Source organism: Triplophysa rosa, linkage group LG5, assembly GCF_024868665.1.
Source record: "Triplophysa rosa linkage group LG5, Trosa_1v2, whole genome shotgun sequence".
NCBI classification, from domain to species: Eukaryota; Metazoa; Chordata; class Actinopteri; order Cypriniformes; family Nemacheilidae; genus Triplophysa; species Triplophysa rosa.
This window is the reverse complement of record NC_079894.1, coordinates 17,056,886-17,083,224: the sequence shown is the minus strand read 5'-3', so window position 1 is coordinate 17,083,224 and position 26,339 is coordinate 17,056,886. Positions and strand designations below refer to the sequence as shown.

Sequence of the window (26,339 nt, the reverse complement as noted above, 5' to 3'; positions counted from 1 at the left end):
CAGTCAGAGCCGGAAAGAGAATTGATTAGTTCACCTCTCGAGTCTTCGGGTTCGAGTCGTTCGTTCTTTTGTCACAGGACCCATAGAATGTTGCGCATGCGCGACTGGACGAATCACTCCCCGAGACGACTCGTTCTTCCCGAGTCACATTAAAGATTAGTTCAAAATGAACGAATCGTTCAAGAATGACCCATCACTAGAAGAAACAGACATACTAAAAAATAAGATATTTTATGTGGACCAATATATTACTATTTAATAGTAAAAAAAAGAAACTAAAACTAATTTAGATAAACTAAATGCATCATGCATAAGATGAAGTTAGTTATTTACCTTTAAAATTATTCTTTCTATGTTTATTCATGTTTGTTATTTATACATTTGTATTATTGCATTTTGAATGTAATATGGCATTGTAATGTATTAAATGGGTTAACTTTTCACAGATATTAATGTATGCAATTTCAGCAATACAATTTTTATTTTTTCTAAAAAGGAAACAAATTAGTTGTTCATTTTAAGAGACCTGTCTTATTTTCTCTTGTATATTTAGTATTGCTCTTTAATAAAGAAAAAATATTTATTATCCGAATAATCGATTAATCGATGGAAAATCAATAGAATACTCGATTACTAAAATAATCAATAGCTGCAGCCCTAATGCCAACTGTAGATCTAACCTCAACTCTCTTTTAGTGGAAATGCTTTTTCCCGTTCTTTCTTATTCTGGTAATCTGGTATTATCAAAACGTTGCCGTTGGTGCTCCATGATTGTTGGTGATTAAGGTTGTGTTCATAGCTGTTTGTGTTTAAACCTGCTTTCTGATGTGGCAAGTTTGAAGCAGACATTTGTATGGTTGGGCTAGTCTTTGTCCAGAATGGTTTTTACTAGGGATGCACCGAAATGAAAATTCTTGGCCGAAGCCGAACATGATGTGAAACACTTGGCCAAAGGCCGAATAATACCGAACACCGAACATGTTTTTTTTGCATTTCTTCATGCTCTGGGGGAAGCTTTTCTGAACAGTCTGAACTACGCCACCAGATCTCAGTGCGGCTTCATGGCAAACAGCTGATTTGAAACCCCTTTCTTTAAACACATGGTCAATGTGGTGAGTGACCATCTGAGTGCGTTGACAGTTGACACATGCAATATTTTTGGTATGGAAGTTAAATTTATAGCTTTCAAGTTTCATGTACTTGTTCAGTTGGCTTTACGCTTGACAGGATTTGCTGACTTTGTTAGAAATGGAAGATTTGATTGCTTTTTCAGTAAGCTTAGTTCAGTAACTCCACATATTGCTTGGCTTTTTTCCCCAGTTTGAGCAGTGAATTCTGTCTCTTTCCTTGCAAATGTGAGTGTGGTTCAGGATATACGTTCAGTAGAATATTTAATACTTCAGTTGATATATCAGTGGGAATGACTGCTTTTTTACACAATATACATGTGAGTGAAAGGAAACATGGTGAAAAAATACCAAGCAGCTGGTGTCCCAAAACAAGTCAGGAAAAAAATGGTACCGTTTCCAATAGGGCTGGACCAGAATATTTGATTATTCGAATATTCGTTCGGTGGGTTGGGTTGAGATTCGAATATAATTTTTTTGTAACACCTGGCATCCCCCGCGAAGCGGTTCTCGTTCGCGCTTGAATATGAATTGCCCATGAGTGAACATTATGAACATCATTATTTAGCTATTCTGGAAGAGAAAACAAAAATGCAGAAGACCTCAGGTGTGTGGGAACACTTTAAATTCAGTGAGGACAAGACAAAGGCAGTGTGCCAAATATGCGATTTGAAACTGGCCTACCACAATAGAACATCAAGTTTGAAAAATCACACGAGTTCTGTAAGGCCCAATCCCAATTCTACCCCTTACCCCTACACTTTCCCCTACCCCTCCGTTTGGCGCGTTCACGTGAAGGGGTAAGGGTGTCTCAATTCTCTTTTGGTTGGAGGGGTAGGGGTAAGGGGAAGGGCCAGATAGCCCTTCAAACGAAGATTGTTCGGGACCTCACTTCAAACGAAGTGCTAAGAGAATTTTCCAACATGGCCGCTCACTCGAGCAAGCAGACCCATAAATGTAAGTCATTTTTGCCATTAATAAGGATTTTTATGACAATTGTTCCTTTTATGTATGTTATATTTAATCTTGTGTTTATATTTACGGTGATGTTCTTTTAACGTTTGCAAAAAAAATCGCTAAGGTTTGCTAGCGGTCAGCACTGATTGCACGATATTAGAAAATATATTTTTATGTCATATACCCGGTGCATCGGCGCTTGTCCTCTGACGTGATGAGCTAGCAACTACGGTAAGGAAGGACACAGGTTACATGTCACTATGTCGCACGTATGCAAAGTTTTTTTTTCTTACAGGGACTGCTGAAGCTGAATGAGGAATTTAAATGGACTCATGCCCATCATGTGTTTAAATCCGCGTCTTTGGCATGGTTGGCAATCAGACTGGGTTCTGTGCCTGAGCAACAAACAAGAAATACTCAAAACATTTTTCTAAACTAAAGTAATAAAGAAAGCAAACGAAATATATCTAATATACCACAAAAAATACTCAAATTTTTTTTCTAAATTAACAGAGATTAATTCTACATTAAACGAAATATAATTTGCCATTAAAAACAAAACGGAACTATTTTAATGAGAGGAGCGACGCTTCCGGCACGCGCTGTTCTGTTTATTAAAAGTTGATTAATTCTGAAAGTGTCGCGTGTCCATATTGCACCAAAATGCACTGTACTCCCTTAGTTCCGCAGCAACACACCCGCTAGGGTTGGGTATCCTTAAGATTTTAACGGTATTACTACTTGTAGCGAGGAAGACGGGACGAGAGCCGTGGGGCAGGAAGGCGGGGCGTGAGTGATAATGAGTATCAACTGTACGCGCACCGGTCCCGCATGCCTCACGGAGGAGATCGGGAGCATAAGAGGACGAGCAACAGGACTGCCGACGAGAGAGGACCGGGACTGGATCATGTAATGTTTGCTTTATGTTTGTGTGGCCGGCAGTCGACCGTGAGGTGGCTGTCGGCCATTTTACTTCCGTGTTATTGTTTATTTATTTTATTAAAGTTTGTTAAATGTTCGCCGGTTCCCGCCTCCTTCCTTCCCTACTTTGAACCTTGCTACACTACTCTTATCGATACTGTTTATCGGTCTGGTACTTTAATGGACCAGTAGAATCAGAAGGAGTGGATTGGTTTGCTGCATCTTAAAAACAATTCAAAATCTTTATAAGGGTAATTGAATTTTACTCTAAATAGTTATGTATTTGTTGATTTTGTGTATACTGCACTGAATTATTTCAGTTCAGTGTAATAATAAATTATTACACATATAGGCTGATTTATTTTTTTAAATAGTTAACTAATAGAAAATGGATTAAATGTGTAATTTCACCCATGTGGAATTAGCATAGTTTTAAGGTTATGGAAACCAGTTAAATCGAATTTACAGTTGTTTTAAATAGGGTGAATGGCATTAGCATGTCAGAGTTCAAGTAACATCTGTTAGCATTCAGCATACATCACTTACGTAGATGGGGCATCAAGAGATGAACTAGATTGGGCTAAGCAGTCAAAAACAGTGCACCTCTCTGTCTGTACATGATGCACTTTTGACAGGTGCTTTGACAACTTTGGTGAAGTGTAACCACACTTTTGAATGTTTAGTTCTCTCTGCCATCGTCGCAAATTAAGAGCGTATTTCTTCTGTGTGGCTGTTCGTGTGTGTGCGCTGTGTAGACACAAACTGCACAGGAGACACGAGACATGCCGCACCGCCTCACGCGCCCTGCTGGGAATAACGAATATGCATGCGCCAAAGACTAAATGTTTGTTGTTGTTGAAAATTAGAAAGTATTGTTGAGATAAAATGTGCAAGATAACGCAAGAGAACCGATAAGGGAAGAGCTTATCGATGCTACGGTCTTTCATAATTTTGCCCCGGGGCCCGTTTAATACCAGGTTTCGGTACCCATCCCTAACACCCACCACGGATGAACGGTTCTCAACATAATAAAAATGCAAACAGACAGACAGACACCGAGATTCCTGCCTTTATTAGGGAGAAGAATATGTTCAGCCCCCTCCCTCCGAAGCTTCGTATATTCGGTGTTGATTACTACCGAAGCTTCGAAGCTCCAAAAATGGTATTCGGACCAGCCCTAGTTTACAAGTAGCACTGATACGTTTGCTGCCCTGGTACGCTATTAGTTCACTCCCATGAATTAGCATTTTTGTGTGAGGTCTGACAACTCTCTACCGGCTTTCTGAATGAAGACCTTTGTTATAGACTCATGCCCACATTCACAGCAGGTCGAAGGTCACTTATTTATAGAATCTATTTATTTCTGTACACAACGACCCTCCCCTTTAATCTAATATGCTGCAGTGGCTCTGTTTTTCTGCTCAAATGGAGATGGGGAAGGGATGTTTCTTGCCTGCCAGTGGTAGGTCTGTCTTCATTACTGAGTGATGAGGTTTCAAACTGAGCAGTGTGGAAAGGAAACTTGTTGCCTGCATGCTGATTAGATAAGCTGAGAGTTTATTGGATGAAAATTCTGAGCTCTGCATCCACACAGGGTTTTAATTAGTTACTTGTGTTTAGGTTTTTGCTTTGTTTGATAATTTTATATTAGTAGTCCTTGTATTAACTTATCATACTTGCAGGGCAATGTTACTCAGTTTTCTCATGCATGTTTATTGTAAGTTAAGTTAATTGTTTTTGTCCTTAAAAGGTCCCACTATGTCATGTCCATTTTCTTTTGTCTCTGTTCTTGCCCTAGGCGTTTCTTAATTTATTGGTTGACCACAGTTTACTCGGTGAATAAAGAGACATTGGTGGAGTTGACTGACCTTTCCTGGTATAGGGAGGCTCAGAGATGATGTATTTTTGTATGCAAAACCCAGAAGCGAGTTAGCATTTTAGGAATTCCAGTTCCATCGCTCCAAAGTCTATGGGTTTTTTGAATGGGTATTTGGTAAATAGACAGGAATAAGGACTGTGGTAAACAAAACCTCTAAATATTTTCACGTTTTATTCTATGACATAAAACCATTATAACCCGCTTGTGGTTTTTTAAAGCCTTATTGTATCTTTAAAATGGCGGTTGCTAAAAGTGACTACTTCCTTTGGCTGGGATGTTAGACGTCATCGCGCATATAAAGCTCTCAAATAATGCAACATGGGCACAAATCTCTTAAAACGTAGATGCGGATTCATTCACGGAGTAAATACTTCACAGGGAACACATTTTTAATAAAGTTTGAAAGAGTTGTCGGGGGCTTGGTGGTTGTGACGTTGATATCGAGCGACCTTATGTGTAGTCCGTTTATAGCATCGTGTTAGCTTTTTACTTTTGCCGATTGTTTTTCTGCTTCAACAGTAACAAATGTGGTGTTAATTTGTAAAGATTATCTTTATATAGAAAACGTGTTAACATCATAAACCTTTGTGAATCACAGAGCTTATTTTTTGCGATCTTCCAAAAGTCTAGAGGGAAAAATGCATAGGCTTTCAGTCGAGGGAACCAGCGCTGCGCTTACTTCCGGGTTAGCCTACAAAACTACATCATCTCTGAGGTGACCCATTATTTTACAAGAATCTCTGATAAGTGTACAATCACAAACACAGCAAGAAGTAGACATTTTGCATTTCAAAGCAGGTGTGCACTTTGTACAGTTAAAATTAGGGCTTCCCCTTTCGGTCCACTATTCATTATTCAACTAGAAGACAATTATTTGAACACATTTTTATTAGTCGATTGTCTGTATATAATTAAAAAAATGTATACGCACCATGTTAGTCGCTTTACATAGCCGTTCGCTATAACACTACCGTTAACTTGGATAATGGAATGGTATTATGAGCATGAGGTCGACTGATATGGGTTTTTCTCTGGCCGATGCCGATTTTAAGAAATCAGGCCTGCCAATGGCTGATATCTTTGGTCGATTTTCTTTTTTCCACCTTCATCTCATTAAATCTAAATTAAATAATGAGAAGTGATAAAGAATATTGCTTTAATTAAACATTTATTGAAGACATGTCTTTTCAAATCAGTGCACTTGAGTAAGCGTTTATTGCAGGGTACAAGATAGCAGTCTAATTCATAGTAATAATACATTGCTCAAAACTTTTAAGCACGTTCTCAAACTGTTCTGAAGCATGCTTTTTGTTTATATTTGTTGGCAGACACTGCTATTAGTCAAATTGTCATAATCTAAGTTAAAACAAAAATAAAAAAATCACTCATATTACACAGCCTGCTGCTCATAACTGCGTTTTAAGTTCTTTAAGCCTTTTTCTAGCCTGACAGAAGAAGCTCTTGTGGTCAAATGCGTTTAAACAACTGCAAAAGACCGCATACGGACATAATGCGTAAACGAGGGGAAACAACAAGTCAGGATTTAAACTTTGGCTGAAGACTTAAAAGTTTGATTTAATGACAAAAAACCAACTAAGCAGAATGTTTTCTCTCTATTTTGTTTTATATTCTATACGTTTAAAATATTGCTACAATTTAATTTTGTTTTTGAAGAAAATACTCACATTATAGGCTATTTTTCACATTATAGGCTATTTTTGCGGTCGGATCCAGAGAAAAAAGGTTTTGTTATGAGTCCGTAGGCCTTTTTATTTTTTGCACTAATATTTTACTTTGCTGTTTTGGTTCGTTTGCCTAAAATTGATATTTACTCCATCTTTTTTTTTCAATTTTCACTAGTTCACTAGAGAACTATTATATTGAGACATATAATGGCGGTGGCGGTGTCACAGCGGATTGCATTATGAGTGCGCTTGAGCACTTAATTTATATTTTAAAGGCTCATTATAATGGGTTTGTATAGCTCTGTAATTTAGAACAATCTAAGCAATGTTAGATAAAATATATTTTTCATACATGAATCTTAAACCATCATCTCATGTCCCCATTCCCCATGTATATTGAAATATTTCAATTAATATCATAAACGTGCAAATAGTCTACTAATGGCCTAAATGAACAACTACTAGTCGACCAAAGAAATCTCTAGTCGAGGGCAGCCCTAGTTAAAATAATAGTTGAATTACTTGACTCTTATATTTATTTTGAAAAAATGTCTACCTATGGTATCAAAATAATAATTATTAGCAACATCCTAATTGATGTAGCCTGGTGTTGCATGATTTTGCATGTGGCAGACGCCTATTGTAGTAAGAGTCAAAAATGCATTTGTTACATTTCTAGCTTTCTGCTGCACATGGATTGTGTTTTCCCGTTTCTCAGCCATGTTTCTGATTGTCAAATGATTAACTCCTCTACCGGAAGAGTAATATACATTCTCAATTCAATAGAGAAAGACAAATTGATTCCAGTCACTGCCCAGTGCCTTAAAAGAGCAGCATGCCAGACTCATTTAGTGTAGTTATTTGTCCATATAGGATGGTAGAAGTCATTTGACTTGTACAATGAAAATTGTACAATTGACTTCTACAGAAGTTGCATCGTTTGCAAATAGTGCAAACATCTCGCAAAAATGTTCCTCCAGCAGGACATGATGAATTCACATTTGTTTAGATTTAGATTCAACGTTATTGTCATTGCACATGTACAAGTACAAGGCAACGAAATGTGACCTCTGCATTTAACCCATCCAGAGAGTAGTGAACACACGCACAGCAGGTGGTGAACACACGTACACCCGGAGCAGTGGGCAGCTATCACTAGATAGCAGCTATCACTAGATAGCTCTAGAATAGAAGCAGGAAGCAGTGGCATTTCAAGCAAAACATACAGTATTGAAGAATAAATCCTTCATGGTTCAAGAGTAAACGGTAATATTCATACAATCTACACACAATGAGCTAATGAATCTTTATACATATTGGATTTGTCCAGAGGAGCAAGTAGGGGTAAGGTGCCTTGCTCAAGGGCACCTCAGTTGTTACCCGCCAGCCCTGGGAATCGAACCGGCAACCTTCTGGTCACGAGTCCGACTCTCTAACCATTAGGCCACAACTCTTCTCTGGATCACCACTTGCCCGCTGAAGATACCAGAATCATAAACACCTTAAACATCTTCAAATGTCCGTGTTTATATCCGTCAGGGAGAATATGAAGTAGCTTATCTAGTTTTGGAATATGAAGTAACTTATCTAAAAAGGGAAATTCTTATGGCTTATGTGATCCCAGCCATCCCCAGGGAGTGTAACATGTTGTCCAGGTGCATCTGTGCGGATCATGAATTATAAACAGGCGTATCCTGAAAGAGTTGGTGCTCCTTACACTTCCAAACAATGGGAGTGTGTGTGGAGGGTATCACAAACATTTGCAGTATTTGTGCCAGGTTATGTCATAGATCTTATTAGAATGTGCCAGTGGGGCGAATGGAAATAACCTGTAACTCGCACCACTGTTTGCTGTGGTGTCTGTGTAAGTTTTTATATAAACATTTAAAGATGTGTTCTGTTGGATTTGATCAGCTAAACTCCATTTAGCACCTTTTTTTTGCAACAGCAGGATTATAAAGAATAACTGATAATTTGTTAACTTTTTCAGTGATTGTGAAAATATTGAGTAAAATGTTTTTTTTTTGTGTACAGTTTGGTGTACATGATATTGTATTATACATGTGTGATGATTGCAAAATCTTATGTATATATTGACACGACACTAGTCACCATACTTTTTGAATATCAACATCGGTTATTGATTAGTAGGGGTGAGCATCCTTTGGTCCCTCACGATTCGATTCAGAATCGATTCTTGATGTACTAATTAGCATATTTTAGATGTCATCGCGTCACATTTGTGCTCATAGTCAGACAAGTGCTGGTACTTTGGCTAATTACTCTTTACTGAGTTCCCAGTAAAGCCATTCTCATTGACATATTCTGCTGTCAGACATTAAAACAAGTACTGTACATAATAGTAATTAAACGTGAATCATTAGTGCTGTATGTTAAATGACAGTCACTTCTAGGGATGTAACGATTCACCGTGAGCCGGTTGAAAATCGGTTATAATGAGTGACGATTCAAATCGGTTGAGGTGTGAACTGAATCGCAATACATTTTTTGAACAGCAGGGGCCGCTATTTTCACTGCAAATCTAAACGTGGACATGCTGATATTTCTTAAATGCAAAAAAATCCAAGAAAAGCTCAGACAGTATTAGATGGTTTATATTAAAGAGACTTTTTCTATTATTAATTTGTTATAAAATTGCAGTTTAGTTTTGTTATTTGAAATAAAACATTATTTTATTATACAAAGAAACGTGAAGCATTTAAGAAATAATGCAAGGGAAGTTGTTCATTTCTAATTTGTTTCTCATTTTGTAAAAATAAATCGTGAGTAAATCGGGAATAAATCGCATCGTGAGATCAGAATCGTGACTCGCATCGCATCGTGAGCTGAGTGAATCGTTACATCCCTAGTCACTTCCACGCATTGCCACATAGTATGATAAAATCATCATACACATACATCAAAAGAGCGGTTATTTGACCAATATTAGTGTAGTAGTCCAGTGCAGAGCAGCCAGCGCGTCCGTTTGGCTAACAAACTGTGCATATTTACAGAAGTATGTTCATGTTGTTAAGTCTAACTGACAGGTTTTGGGAAATGCTATTTCCTGACAAGTGACAAGTATAATGTTAGTAAATTGAATGCGCTGTTTCTCCCTGCCGCTCACTCACTGCACAGAGCAGATGCAGAGAAAGACCATCCTAAAAATGTATTTTGTTGATCTTGCAGTTTAGTCCTATAGGGCTGAATATATTTGGTTTTCTCTATTGCACCTACAGGTATATGGTCTGCGTAAAAGGTCCCGGTGCTGCACCGCTCTTGCAGTTGACTTCCGCCTTATTTGTTCCAAAGACATATCGTTATTATATTTAGTAAAGTTAAAAAATGTAACTATTTTTTAAAATTTGTGAATCGATTAAAATCGCTAGCCGATTGAATCAATATTCATCGAGAATTTTTTTTATCCCACCCCTATCAATTAGATTCATGTTGTTCGACCAAAAATCGTAATGAGTCACCAAAATAAACTTTGTACTCAAGTGCTCTGGTACTTAGACCCATCAGACTCTCTAAGACTCTAGTAGTTAGTATTATGATGTTAGGGCTTAACAGCCTAGTGGCAGTGATGATGCAGAATTTAGCATCCACAAGTGATTTTGACTTCAAATCAAACGTTTATAGTTGAAATACCACACCAACCATGATGCGTTTTTCAGTTTAGTAGTTTGAATTATAGCTGTTGTTTTTTTACATTTTGCTAATATTTTCACTCTCTAAAGGTTGTGGTGTAGAGTGTGTGGTTGAGCAAAATGTGTTGGATAGTTAGAGGGAGTGTGTCTACTTTGCATGAGTGCCACAACTCTGTTACGTAAACACAGTCCAAGAAGATGGAGGGAGGAAACAGGCAGAGAGAATAACACACACCTACACCAACACAGTCTGGACCTATTATTATTTATTTCATATTTTGTTAATGGAAAAAACTTTTAATAAATTCTCACTTTCTTTTAAGATCCACTGGTTTAAAAAATGGCTTTGCATGGAATTTTTTTTAAAGGTAAAATCATTTTGCATCTAGCTTTTTGACAATAACAATTAATAAATTGGAGACTTAAAATACTAATGTTTGGATCACTTTGTTAAAGCTCAGGAAAAACAAAGGTCTGTTTGCAAATGTTTTGACCATTTAGGCATTTGTTGTGAACTATGTCTGAGAACTGGATTCTCTTGAAGTTAGTTAATTGGACTTAATCAACCATAATCAACAAAGCTTTATTTTGTGTCTTTGCATATTTAAATGAAAAACAGGTATACATTAGCTTTCTTTTAAAAGGGACAATATTAAGCTTATGAAATGTTGTCTAGTTCAGCCTACTAGACTTTTAAGAAATGGTGGACAAAATGTTTTTATCATTAACATAACAATCTGCCATTTGAATGCCCCCTCACACAACCTGTCTGTCCCTTTTCCCTAATCATCCCCAGACCAGAGGTGGCAAAGTTGCTGTCATTTGATTGTTGTGGCACATGAAGATGTTGGTAAGAAATATATTGTTTGGTCTGTCAACACACCGTAAAGGACAGTAGTGTCAATCCTGAAGCTGCTGAATGTTTGGAAATCTCTTTGGAATAGCAATCCTTGCCCACTCGTCCCAGAGCGAAACCACCACATACATTCTGCATGACTGAGCACTATTCCGGATTTGCATCCGGTTGAGATTGTGATCTCACATGGAGGACACACAGTTTTTTTGTCCCTGAATATACATACGCAGGTTCAGATCACTATTTCCTTTGTCAGTAGAGTTTCCAGAAGTTTGTTGGCTCTGGAAGGCATGCTTTCGAATACACTGGAAGGGGTCCTGTCTAGGGCTGGGTAAATAATACCTTTATTTAACCAGGAAAGGACTCACTGAGATTAAAAGTCTCTTTTCCAGGAGTGTCCTGGCCAAGATAATCAGCCGAGTTTGCATATACAAATAGACAACAAATACAACATATGTTACAAAAACCAACATAAAACCAGTTAAAAACAATTACACACCGTTGAATTACTCTCTAAATTATATAGTAAGGACTTAAAACAATTATAAGACACCACATTTTGTAACTTCATCTCCTTTTGGAGAAGATTCCATTCAAAAGCAGCAGCGTATTTGAAAGGTTTTAGCAAGCTCAGTTCTAGCAAAGGGCAAACAGAGGTTATAAATTGATTGAGAACGTAATGAATGATTTCCAGACATAGTCCTTTGGATGAGGCAACAGATAATTTGGCAAATGACCCAGAATTGCCTTCGAGAAAAATGCATTGGTATTTGTTTATATATGAGTTCTTAAGGAAGGCCAAGCAACTTTTTCATACAGTTCACAATGATGGATTAAAAATTTACAATCAGTAATAAATCTCAGAGCACCATGGTACACAGCATCCAGGGAGGAAAGGAGATAAGAAGGGGAGTGCTGGAAGACCACATCCCCATAGTCCAGAACTGATAAAAATGTAGCAGACACTAATTTCTTTCTCACCTTAAATGGAAAACATGATTCGTCTCTAAAATAAAACCCTAACTTCATCTTTAGTTTTTTGCTCATATACTTAATATGTGAACCAAAATTTAATTTGTCATCAATGATAATACCCAGATATTTGTACTCTGATACTGAATTAATTTGGCTCCCCTGAGAAGCTTAAAGGACAAAGGAGTTCTTTAAAGAAGTTCTAGAGTTTGAAAATACCATACATTTTGTTTTATCAACAATCAGAACCAACTGCAATGCACAAAACCTTCTTTGAGTAATATCAAAAACAGACTGTAATGCAGCCACAGATTGTTGCTTAGAGGGAGCTGAACAATATACAATAGTATCATCCGCATAGAAATGAAACCTTGCATTATCTAAATCAAAGTCAAGGCAGTTTATGTATATGCAAAATAATAATGGTCCCAATACAGATCCCTGTGGAACTTCCTTGATAATTTCCAAAAAGTGTGACTGAACACCTTCCTCCTGAACACATTGGGTTCTACCGTTTAAGTGAACCATAAAATAACGTGTTCTGATAGACCCACACATCTAAGCATCTCTAATAATATGTTGTGATCCACAGTATCAAAGGCCTTTAATAAGTCAATAAAGAGACATACACAATGTTGTTTATTATCCAAAGACTCTACAATGTCATTTAGAACTTTTAAGACAGCTGAGGTAGTACTATGTCCCTTGCAGAAACCGGATTGATTACAAGATAAAACATTATTCCCATTTAAATACTGTGTCAACTGCTTGCTTACTAATTTTTCCAGAAGTTTTGAAAGAATACAGAGCTTGGATATAGGTCTATAGTTATCCATTAAAAAAGGATCACCACTTTTTGCTAGAAGGGCGACAAATGCTGATTTCCAGATCTTAGGAATTGTATTAGTTGTTAATGAGAGATTAAAAAGATGAGTCAATGGAAGCAAAATAAAATCGGCCACTAGTTTTAAAAATAATGGGGCAATATGATCAGGACCTGGTGATTTATTCACATTTGACAGTGGTGTTGGGCCGGCATCATGATTCCCCTGCATGACGCAATTTTCGTCATCAGGAGGGTCCGCGGTCGTCCGCGTACGCATACAGCACATTCCCAAGACAAATGTTGACAGCCGAGTCCACAGTATGACATTCTGCGCATGTTTCGAGCTCGATGCTTATCCGCAGTTGAGTATAATTTGGAATCTGCGCGACGCATGTGTGCGCGAGACTGAGACGGACGTAGAAAGTGAACGCAAACAGTGAATAGTAGTAATGCGCTCACGTTGTGTGTGTGTAAACTTGTCAATGACGACCTGAACTGTGCGCGTTCGCAATGGCAGCGGGAAACATCAGTGCCGCGTGACCAGCATAGTTGACTTATTACATAGCCTACACTGGTGGGCTCACGATCTACTCGTCTTTCCACATGAAATAACAACCGGAAGAAATTCCAAATTTGCAGGTCGTACATGTGCGAGTACTTGTGAAAAAAAATCATGCCGTCTTGAAAACTGGTCACAAAATGTGTTTTGGTCGTAGTCTGGAGCACTGATATAATTGTTTTTAATGTTTTGGCAGATGGCCATCTAGCAAACTGATATACAAAAACCCCCGCCCCGCTTCGCCCCGCCCCCCAATGTCATCGTCCATCGCAATGTTTCACTGTAGGCATCGTCCGATGCCAATTTGGTAGACATCGCCCAACCCTATTGTCCAACCCTTTTGCCAACTTTAAGGCACATCCTTGGCTGAACAAATTAAGAAACATCTTCTGGTATGCTAATATTGGACAGGTTAAATAGTAGCGGGGGGGTCCTAGGGTCAGCACTAGGGGTGTGTGCTGAGGGGCCTGGTCAGCTCTAGCATTAATTAAAAAAATTGTGTTTCTGCTTAAATATTAAAGTGAATATAAAATAAAGATATCTCAGGAAATGCAAAAGTCCAGATATTATGACTTAAAAGGCTCATGTCATCTTGGAGATATTGATTCAGTTTTTTGTTGTTTTGTAAATTTGAGCTCATTGCTACAAAGATTAAAAAATTAAAATTAAAACATTTTAGCTTAGCTGCAGAAAATATTAGAAATTTTCATCATGATTGCACTATTCTCACAATTGTCCGGCTCTTGTCAGAAACCTGCTCCACAAGTTCACACAGGCTCTCCGATTTCTTGTGCGCTTGCTGTGTTTCACACTTAGTAACTCATTCCTCAACTGCACCTAACAGAATTTGTTATCATGTCAATGGATTCCACCAGCCAAAGGGAAGCTGAAAGTGCTTCTGTAAGAGACCAAAATAGACCAAAGCCTCATAGTCTGCTACACATTAATGAGTCTATGTTCTCTAGCACACACCTGACAAACTCCTTGGAGCTTTTTTCCATTTCCATTTAGTAGTGACCTCACCAACCTGCCATGAGAGGGGTTAGGATTTATTATTGCACTGCAAATATCTTAGAACATGCAGCATAGTCATTGACTTAGACCAGAGTTACACTTAATCTAATAAAAGTATATTCACTTAAATACTTTAATGTGTCTTCATAGTATCCAACAACATCTTTATACATTTGCATATAACAGGAAACAGCAGTAAATTGACTCTTGATGTATTGCTTGCTTAATTACTCAACTTTTAACAATAAATATAAATTTGCATATAATTTTTGCCTTAATGTACAGTATAATGATAAAATGTTTGCAATTAATGATGTTTTATATATTCATTGTATAAAAAGATTGCAGACAAACTTTTGTGAATTTTGGTAGTTGTTAATAGGGCATCTTACATACCAGGTTGTTTATGCAGAGGAAATGCTTAGACTTTTACACCTTTGCTGGAGTGTGTTTGGTAATGTGTTTGGGCGTGAAAATTGGGAAGGTGTGAGGCTATAAATACTCTGTAAACTGAGTGGTGCATGCCGGAAACAGAATGCCTACTCTGCAAATGTAAGGCATTATGACCCAAGAGTAGGCCCTAGAAATTTGATGAATTTGTATATTATACTGAGTTACCATATTAAATAAACTTATATCATTGACCATATTTCCCTGTATTAGAGTTAATAAAGTGATGTCCAGGAGGGTTAATATATGCTTAAAGGATTTACTTCCACCCACACTCTCAAGACATGCCATCAGGCCAGTCTTGACTCCGTAGGTGTTCCTCAGTATGTAGAGGAAAATGTCAAGGATGATGATGTCACAGCAGGTCTGATTCATCCTTGTGCATATACTGCTGTACTGTGGGAACTATTTTGAATACATTTGTCATTAGGCTGCCTGCAAATTTCATTTTTCAAAAATTTTGATTTACCACAACTTGTTTTGGTGTGCCTTCAGTTGTTTATTGATTTATTTGTTTGTTTTGTTCTTTAGATATTGTAAGATTTGAAGTTAAAACCTGTGGTATTCTGCATAAATGTATTACATGGTTGGGAGAGCAGTGATATTAAAACTTTAATGGTATTTGAGTTGTGAAGTATAAATCAGATGTTGAAATCTGTACTCTCATGATACCACATAGTTATTATGGCTGCCACTATATTGCACTTTTATTTGTCCTTAGTTGTCCTTCTGTTTTCTCATGATTTTGTATGTTTCTCTGTAGGATGTGGCAGATGAGGACAGTACTTCAAGAGTGCTCTTCCAGCCGGAGGAAGAGCCATTTTCCTGGCCGGGACCAAAGACGCTTCGATTACGCCGCACTTCACAAGGCTTCGGCTTCACTCTGCGTCATTTTATTGTGTACCCACCGGAGTCGGCTGTACACTCAAATTTTAAGGTAGTTTGAATCATTAACATTACTAGTAGTTACTGGTAACATTACGGCAAAATATAACAAATGTGAGTGTGTATATATATATATATATATATATATCTCGAGTTGGGAGAATTTAAAACAAGGTTGTCCCTTTGTTTTGTTATTCTAGGATGATGATCATGGGCCCAGAGGTAAGTCATCACTTTTACTGACATTCATCTTTGTTTGAATAATTTATGAAACTTGATGTAAGGATCTCAATTTCATATTCATGAAAGCGCCCAGTTTTTTTGAGAGTGCTCTGTTTAGTTTAATATGGCCTTCCTGATCCCAATAATCTGGCACTGAATCAGAGCAGCTCTTCTCTCTGTGAATGACTGGCTTTTATTCAGCTCCCATCGCTGATCGCTCTCATGACATGGTTCAGTGCAATCGTCTATAGCTGCCAGAAATAACTCATCCAGATTCTTTGCCCTGCTCAACCATCCACTGTGTGAACTTTTGACCTGATGTGTGTTTTTAAAGATTGCACCATGTTATTGCAAAAGAGCTGCTTTAGTATGTTTCATCTGTTTTCTTAGTTTGTTTACCTTTTTACCCTGGTGTAAATTACAGATGTGCAAAAGTTAATATTTTGCCACCGTTTGATTTGTTTGGCCATAGTTTCAAAACGAACTGAAAATCTTTTCGCACTTTTTATAACAGCACATTGATCTCTAACGTTGTTTGTGGATCTAATTATGCAAAGCATGCATCTGTCATGCAAACCGGTCTCATCAATCTGCGTATAAATAACACGAGTTTACGCTTTCCGATTGTGTGTAATCAGACCCTCTCGCAAATTAGCAGGTAGTATCACCTTGCACCATAGTGACGGGTAAAAATAGATTATGACGGATTTTTTACGAGCCTGTCCGTCAAAATGACGGACAATGAAAAAGTCTAGCGCAACCTCTGGTTTCAGGATGTCTTTATTATACTTTTCCAGTCTGTGGTGTGTGTGTTTTAGTTGGGCCTACGCAGAGATGCGTACCTACGCCGTACATTTACATTTATGCATTTGGCAGACGCTTTTCTCCAAAGCGACTTACATCGCATCATACTATACATTTGTACCCGAGTATGTGCAATCCCTGGGATCAAACCCATGACCTTGGCATTGGTATTGCCATGCTCTAACCACTGAACTACAGTCAATGCCATGCGGACCACAAGCGCTGTGATTGGTCTGCTTGAACCCCCTTCCTTCAAGTAAAAAAACTCTGTGATAGCGTCGGGTTTACTAATAAGCATTTCTGAATGAATTATAAAAATAAATTAGTGTTCTTCTGTATGTAACAACTCAAGCTGCAAAAGTGACTGTTTACTTGCCGCTATCACTGCTAAATGCTTCAGACAGCGAACACAATGAACCGCTTCTTCGGCTCTTGTCTCGGATACACAAGAAATGCGCCTGTGGACACTGACGCCTAGTGGCCATTGCTTGTCGACGCGGACAAAAATGCACAAGTATAAACAAAAACTGGCGCGTTGCCAACGGCGTGGAGGCTACGGCAGACGTAAAAACCCGCCTTAAGAGAGATGCCTCAGGAGATCATTGTCTTAAATTTTTTACAAGATCATCTTCATTCTGCCCTTTACTATAGTTTTTACAGAACTGTTTGACAAGTACATATAACAATAGTGGTATGAAGTGCCCAACATAAATATATATATATTTTTTAGAAAGATTGTAATACTGATTTCATACTCATGCCTGTGTAAAACATTCCCACAAACCACACTAAATACGATCTTTTTTATCCGACACAAGCCTAGCCATATGTTTTTTTAAAGAATGTAGAATATGAGGATGAAAGAACATCTGTGTGGAAACTCTTTGTTTTATTGAAAGTGGAAGATTGTGGAGAATTGCCAGGTGTGGTCCATAGTGGTTTAAGAATGATGGTTTAAATCAAGCACGATTGTTTCCCACAGAATAAATGCCATATTCCATTGCTGGCCTTTTCTGTCAGGGCCTCATAAATCACCCTTTGCTTGCTAAAATGAGATTCTTATTGGGAATAAATCCTTTTTTGACAGGTCAGGTGTACTGCTATGACATAGTGCTATGCAATGCAAGACTTTCTGGTTTAGCTGATCAGTATATGTTGGGAGTTTAATCTTTGTGTTAATTAAAAATACTGATGGGTCAGGATGGTCAACTAGTTGGCCAGTGACTGTGGTAAGTGAGTTTGTTTCTTTTTTCTTAGCTCAAGATACCTTTTTAGTTGGCTTTGATGTATATTGAATGAATTTAGAGATGCATTTTTACACTGACAGCATGCCAAAACCCTTTCTTTCAGCTTGTATTTCTACATTTTTTTATTCTACTGCAGTTGTCAAAGCACCACTTTTCTAACAAATCCCAGTTTTGTAACATTACATTTTGTGAGCATACACTTTTGGACATGAGCTTAAATATATTGGGCGTCCATAAAAGCAACCAATTGTTCAGACAAACCACCATTTACTCAGCTTTGAAAGTTGTAGAACTAGATTTTTACTTGGCTGAAAAAACAGTTAACACATCTTGTCCTAATTGTGCTGGGTTTTTGTATTAAAAATGAAAGCTATAAAACAATAAAAAGAGATATAAAGACTAGTTTTTCTGTGGCCCTGGAGTTTAAAGCCATAGCTATTGTAGATTGAAAGAACAGGATTTGAAAAAAACAGGATTTTTTTTGGAGGACGCTATCTTAAATTAGTTTGAATATCAATGTTTGGCTGTTTAACAGATATCGGGGTAGTTTTATATGGTTTTTACAATTTTCAGAATGCAGTTGCAAGTCTTACATAACCCCATTAAAAGAGCATGTAGTTCTGTAAGCAAAACAGTCAGGGAGTGAAAAAAGCAACCTAAACTCGTCACAGGGTACAGGGTAGTAAAATGTTGAATTTGCATGCTGTCTAAATGCAAGGAGTGTTTAACTACACTTGTAGCTTTTCTGTCTAAAAATCTGTTTTTCAGGTTTGTAGCAGTGGCTTTTCTGCCAGTTTTTATTTTTTGTGCATGTACATAAATAGAAAAGTTTTTGCTGGGATTTGTGTGCATAATCCAAATCAGTGCACCTGCTTTGCTTTAGAATTTTTAAGAATGATGTATTGAATAAAGCAACAGGTTAACGCAATCTATACCACAATTTGAAAGCCAGACCAAACAATTATTAGGCTTAGTTTATGTTTACAGACTACAAATAATAGTCTTTACATGAGAACTGTCATTTATTATCATTAGTGAACTCAAATGTGCTGACTTTTAGTGTTTTTCAAAAAAATAATGTTATTGAAAACTGCAGTGTATGATGGATGACACAAGAGGGCGCTTTGAGTCTTTCAACGTAATCACATCAGTAAAGAAGCAGAGCAGTGCCTAGAAAAGTATTTTTACAGTATATTATACATGTATTGTATAATGTGTGTAGTATGCAAATTTTCTGTATGTTTTCTGTATTTTCTGTATATATGATCCACTACTTATGCAGTATGCAACAGAAGATACTAATGGGAAGGCTGACCCCATAATGCAATGTTCTCACTTTGAGCATCAATATGTAACTTTTTTCTGTACTACTTGATCAGGTTGTTTTTATATTAATTTGCTTGAAATAACCGATTTTTTTTACAAAAAACACCAATAATACACAGTGCAGCAAGCTATTGTTTGAACTAAGTTTTGTTTCATAATTCACGTTGTTTCACTATTGTATTAAAATAATATAGACAGTTATTCGGTATATACTGTATAGCAGGCTGAATGCTAACCACATCATAGCCCAGATCTCGGAACTATAGCCTTTTCTATGGTTTCTCACGTTAAATATGTAGGAATATAATGCCCCAGGCTTGATTTTGATTTTCAAATAAACTGCTATTTTTCTTAACAATTTTCTAAGTTTCGTTTTTGCAAATAATAGTTTTGAATTCACTGCTAGATTTTTCATTTGCGCTTTCTGCGTTTTCGTTTACGCTTCTCAAGTTTTCGTTCACCTTTTTGGCACAAATCTCACGTGTAGGTGGCACGTTTTATTCCTGTACAGTAGCAATTCTGTCTTTACTAAGCGCGTTCATTGTGTGCTTTATATTTTTGGTCAGGTATTATTTTATGGATATATTGCCAAGATTTGAGACTTCGCCAAGCCATACTGAATACAACATCGTTTGAGCGAAGTAAAATCTAAGTAATGTTTCAGTATTCACTGCAGTAATCCACCAGTACAAATATGATTTTACCAGAGTACAACAGAGCAAACAGATAGCATTACCTAATGGCGTTAGCATCATTATGTTCAGCTTCCAATTATTTCCAGCTGAAATGGCAGTCTGCATATAGGGACATTTAACAAACACCATTTCTGTTGTTTAAAATGAGCGGCGCGTCTACACAACGGAGCTGTACGCATCACGCGAACCCGTGACATTTATAATGAAGATCTTTTGGAGCTATATCCTCTAATATCCTTATTTAGTGCCAAAAGCACTTTGTTTAACCCTTTCCACATCGCTCAGATCGTGCTTCAAGCTAGAGCACTGCACAGGCCTCAAATTTAAGCCCTGGCCCGAGATGCTCAGGCCCTAGCCCGGCCCATGTCTGACAACTTATCAGAATTCTTAGAGTCCAACTGAAGCCCGTCGTGTTTTTTGTACCTCCATATTACACAGGCTGTTGCAGCAATTAAAATAGTTAAGTTTAGATTTTAATACCAAATTATTCACATTTTGTTTAGTTTCTTTATGAAGTTAATTTAGAAAAATGTTTGGAGGATTTTTGTTTGTGGCTCAGCCAGGTGCAGAAACGCATATTATGATAGCTAACTGCGCTGGAGCACGGACTTGAATTAATGATGTGAATGACACTGTTTAAACTGTTAAAATAGTTTAGAATAAATAAATAGATAAAAAGTATTAAAATAGTTTAGTTTTGTTTTTAATGGTAAATTATATTTCGTTTCGTTTCTTTATTAGGTTAGTTTAGAAAAATGTTTTGAGTATTTTTGTTTGTTGCTCAGGCACAGAACGCAGTTTGATTGCCAACCGCACCAATTTTAATTATTTGAATGCATGACGGGCATGAGTCTGCTAAAATTCCTCCTTTAGCTTCGGCTGTCACCGTAAGAAAACAATTATACAGGTGCGCGCCACACCATTACATGCTGCCCTGTGTCACCGTGTCCCAAAGTTGTCAATATATTTGGTTTGTCGGACAACAAGCGGTGCTGCTCAGACAGATCGGCGTGTACAGCAGGAGAAAGAGTCTGTCATTAATTGCTCTCGTGTTACTTTGATATAAAGTGATAGGTCTGCGCAACACGCGCATAAAGTTGAAAACATAATAAATCACAAACTTAACATTACTCTGTTGTGCTGAGAGAGTGTGCGCTTTTCTTACGGGGTAACTCTAAACAGTCGCCGCATCATAATAATGTATGCATGCTCAGGTCCGGATAGTAAAGTGATGGGGGAGTGGGACAATGGCACTGTGAAATAGGCCCGATGCCCGGCCCGCGTTTTAATATATGGTAATAAATAAATTGGTTCAACTGTTAAACCTTTTTTGCTTCATTTTTTTGATGGCTCATGCTCTACATGTTTTGACTGTTAACTCCTATTTTACCATGTGTTGAGCCCTATTATCCCCAATTATAACTATGGATCCAATGATTAAATTACTACTATAGCTATTGTATTCTTATAGATTGAGTCACTTAATTTTGCTCTTAAAATGCACCAGATTGCAACATTTACCTTTAAAATATGCACAATTTTCTTACGAGGGAGCATGCCAAGGAACCCCCTAGAGGAAAATACGTTTATCCCCCATTGTCTCTTGTCCAAATTCTTGTGGAAACACTGCTATTACTATGGACAACGTAAGATTTGTCCTTTTCTCTCCAGGCTCTCTGAATTCTGTCTGACTTCAGCTATATTTTATTTACAGCACAAAGCCCACTCCTTCACACCTACAGCACAGCTGCATTTTATTTGCTTTCACTTAAGACTTCAGATTGAATGCAATTTCTTTTTTACATTCTTACATTCCTGAAGAGTCTGAAAACAATTAAAGCATCTGTACGCCAGGCCTAAGTGAATTTGTTTGTATTAGTGTCATGCTGAATTCCACTGAACATGTGTGAATAGCTGTAAGGCTTTAGGTCAAGCAGCAAATCTAGTTGACTCAAATGTATTTAATTTGTAATATAAACAGCAAAAAATATTTTAATATTTATGTTCAAAAGTGTGTTTCTTATGATAGCTTGAGAACTATGCTTCATTTTACTGATGCCTATGTGGTTACCATGGCAACTAATGTTGCTGTTATTGACTACACTGTCTTAATAAACAGATCCAAAGTACTCAGATCTGATAAAGGTCAGATTTCAAAATTGAGATGTAGTGTGAATAAAGCCTCCAGTCACCATGATTATAGTCACTTTTGTCGCCAGGAGAAAGCATCACACTGCCCGACTTTAAACTGCCTGTTACCTTTAGTGCAAGTAAACATAAGTCACAGGTTTAACATCCCATAGCTGTCATCCTCAGGGAGTCTATAGTGTTAGTTTTTCACTGTTGGACCTGTGAAAGTGAACAAGGCCTATAGTGTTCTCTTATAGGCTAAGAGTTGTTACATTGAATGTTTGACTACACAGATTATTCGCATTCAGTGGGTTAAACATTTTGTTGGAGCTTGTATGTTAAAAATGTTTATTGCGGCTTGATCTTGTGATCGCTCGGTTCTTCCTGGCTTTGGTTTGTTGTGATCTGGGACACTCGTGACACTGCTGCTTTTGTTGTTGCCAGGGAGACCGCGGAACAGACTGGAGCCTATGGACACGATATTTGTGAAACAGGTCAAAGAGGGAGGGCCCGCTCACAGTGCCGGACTCTGCACTGGTAATTACACCATCACTTTAAAGAGCACCTTAGTTTTTTGCCTTTTGATGTCTGATAATCTGGACTTTAATATTGGAACTGTCTGTCAACAGGAGACAGAATAGTGAAAGTGAACGATGAGAGCATCATTGGAAAGACGTACTCGCAGGTCATTGGGCTCATCCAAAACAGGTGAGAGTTTAGTCATTACATTTACACTACTTGCACGTTGAAGTTACTAAAAATGAGAATAATACAGTAATCTGTAAAATAGTTGTAGTAGTGCTAAAATCAAAGGCTTACACTAGATATAAAAATAAGAGTGTTAGGCCCAGAACATCAGAGAATTTTTTTTCTTATTGTGTTTATTTTTCTCCATCCAGTCATACGTTTTTGGAATTGTGTGTGATGCCAAAAGATGAAGATATTTTACAGCTGGTAAGTTTTTACTGACGTTTATTATCACTGTGTACGCGTGTTTGTGTCAGACATGATACATGACAGGATATTTTGTTGGTTGGTTGGTTTCTAGCTCTGTGGAATCTTATTGGTCCGTATTGACATTAGGCCATATCATGATTTTAAATTTGACTTAATTGTGTAGTCCTAATTCTATTGAGATCTTCATATTCACTATAATTTTATTATCCATTGGGTGGAACTTGTTCTATTTGCTCCGATGGAAATGAAGGATCTGACCCGTTTCAGAGAAAGGATGCGGTTCCTCTGAGTGCTTCTGTAACTGGGACTGCTAACCAGGACACTGCATCCTTCCCTGCGAACCTCAAACTATCACACCATCACAGCTGCCCTCAATTACACACAACTGGAGTGCAGTCATCTGTACTGCATTTTCTATGACAACTACATTTATTACACCAGTACACTGTTTCTGAAACTTTGGACAAATATTCTTATTGAAATAAAAGTGATATATGCTGGGCGGACTGCAAAGCTTTCCGATTCCTTGTTTCGGATACTGTTTGGCCTGTGGACTTTAGATGATAAATAATGATTAACTTGTGAGGTTAGTCTTTGATGCAGTATAATGATGCTTTTTGAGTTTGGAGAGGTGTAGAGCAGGATGTTCTCTGAGTCAGGATGGAAGCTCTCGCTTCATGAAAGGCTGTTTGTGTTGAAGCAGCCGCTCAGCTGGGAGAGAGATGCCAGCTGGGGCCTGGCACATGAACTCTCTCTCACACACACACGCACGCACGCACGCACGCACGCACGCACGCACGCACACACACACACACACACACACACACACAGCTCTTATACAAATTGATCCTGTATATGTTGCTGACCATTGGTATAGGAGTAGCTATTTTAGAGTACTATAAGATGACCATTTATTAGACGGCTCTCCGGGACACTTAATTATGATTGGTCAGTTGTGGTGTTCTGAAGTCAGATCTTTTTGTGTAATGGCCATTAAACAATAAAATGGTTTGTTGTTCATGGAAATAGATGTGCACTTTTATGTACCTCTGTGCACTTTATTATTATGTTGTAAGCAATCCAAAATGTGGTTCTTAAAGGTTTACTTGCATCATGATCCCTCCTGATGATTTTTTTACATCATTTACTCACCCTCAAGTAGTTCCAAACCTGTATACATTTCTTTCTTCTAAATATCATTCTTTGTGTTCAACAGAACAATGTTAGCAATGGTAGTCAAAGGTGTCCCTAAAGGTGTTTTCCTAAATTCTTCAAATTATCTTCTATTGTGTTTAACAGAACAAAAAAGACAATCATTTTATCTACTATGGTAGTCAGTGGTGCCTCAGAAATCTTAATTGCTAACACTATCCAAATATCTTTCTTTGTGTTTAACAGAACAAACAAATTTATTAAAGTTTGAAATAACTTGAGGATGAGTAATTCATGACAGAATTGTAATTTTTGGGTGAACTATCCCTTTAATGGTTTAAGCTAGTCGTGACATAGTAGATGTCTGTTGAAAGTAGAACAAAGAATATAACTGTAAATGTTTTTCTTGGACTTTTCCCTCAATCTGGATAAACAGGCATAATTGTCTGGGTTAAGCTAAACTTTTCAGATAAAGTCTCATTAAAGGACCATAGTGTCATTTTTAGCAGTATATAGTGGCTGCGGTTGCGAATTGCAACCAACTGCTCACTCCACCCCTCCCATTTGAAGCACTGCGGAAGCTGAGAGAAGATTTAGATGTCGTAACGTTTTTGCTTTCTCCCGAAGGAGATAACGTATTTACGAAACAGTTTGGCCTTTAGGGCTACTATTGAAACAACATGGTAAATTCCATGTAAGGAGATGTAGATAGAAATAGCTAATTCAAAGCTAATAAAAACATAAACTTCATTATTTAAGGTCTTTATGACCTCTGAAGACATTTTTGTATATTATATACAGTTATGTGTATAATATTGCATTTCTGTCAGTAGATCCTCCAAAAAAATGAGACCCTGGTGCTTTAAAGCATAAATGAATGGCGATCAATCATTCCCCCGAAACATCTTCATCTTGTTTATTTTTAAACTTAATACATACATATGTGATCTAAAACATGACTTGTTTTTCTACAGATAAACCACGTTTCATTTAGCCTGGACTTAATGGAATACAAGACTCCAGATTGTCCAAAACATTGACTCATGTTCTGACTGTTTTGTGTGAATAATGTTCGTGTTTCATCCGAAAGTCTTTTTCAAGCTTTCTAATAGTGTCCACATTTTCACACCGCTCAGCGAGCACATTGAGTCCTGCACTCATTTGTTTACCCTTTAGATAAAATTTTAATGCTTGCCATTTACTGTTGTAAGCATCGTTTGAACTCTCTGGCTGTGGGCAACGGCTCAAAGCATCTCTGCTCTTTTATGTTCAGACTGCAGTCTAATAACTGCTTTTCAGTAATCTGAGTTACCGAAATAAAACCATTGAGACCTTTTCTTGTTGTTGTAATATTTTCTTTTGATGGTGAAGATCAGATTTCTCGTTTAGTTCCAAAATGTACTGAATCCCACAGAATCTCATTACTGTCATATATCCTGGCATTGGAGTATATTTCAGTACAATCTATACATTTATATGTAATGTATTTGATTAGAGGATGTATAACACAATTACCTTAACGTATAAATTGGTGACCGGTTTGGTGCATAATTTTTGAGAATTGTTGAGATTTTATGGTGGCGTTTTACTGTGTGTTTGTGTCTTTGCGAGCTTGAAGCGTGTGTGAGTTTGTGCGAGCACGGCAGAGCTGTAGCCTGTCTCAACAGGGTTTTCAGCTGGTTGAAGGATTAATCCATCCGGGGGCTATGGTGACATTAGTCACACTAACAGAGTTGATCCGAGGAGGCGTCGTAAGGATGCTACAGTGGGCAGTGGCTTAACGACTTCACTGCGAGAGAAAAAGAGAGAGAGAGAGAAAGGGAAGACAAGATTAGATCAGCTGGAGTCAGCTGACTGCTGTGTTGTGAACAGGTTAGTCTGTCAGGCAGCAGTGCGAGCTCGAAGGGGAAGGGAAGCTTTACCATCGGAGCTGAATGTATAATCAAGCATCTGCCTCCGACATGTGAATGGTTACAGCTTTCCTGGGAGGGAGGGTGGGAACAAGCGAGTGGACACGCAAGCTGA

General features: G+C 37.7%; 1 protein-coding gene across 6 annotated transcripts in view; it reads left to right on the top strand.

The window, feature by feature from the left end:
• The window catches only part of arhgap21b (Rho GTPase activating protein 21b), a 47,241-nt gene that overhangs the window by 3,526 nt on the left and 17,376 nt on the right, over positions 1–26,339 (top strand). For all 6 annotated transcript variants that reach the window (XR_008963040.1, XR_008963042.1, XR_008963041.1 and 3 more), the window contains exons 3-7: positions 15,660–15,833; positions 15,982–16,003; positions 22,650–22,742; positions 22,835–22,913; positions 23,105–23,159. Coding sequence is in view for 3 of the 6 variants with exons in the window: in XM_057334867.1 (XP_057190850.1) it covers positions 15,660–15,833; positions 15,982–16,003; positions 22,650–22,742; positions 22,835–22,913; positions 23,105–23,159 (423 nt within the window). In the remaining 3 variants the exon portion in view is untranslated. The remainder of the gene's footprint in view (positions 1–15,659; positions 15,834–15,981; positions 16,004–22,649; positions 22,743–22,834; positions 22,914–23,104; positions 23,160–26,339) is intronic.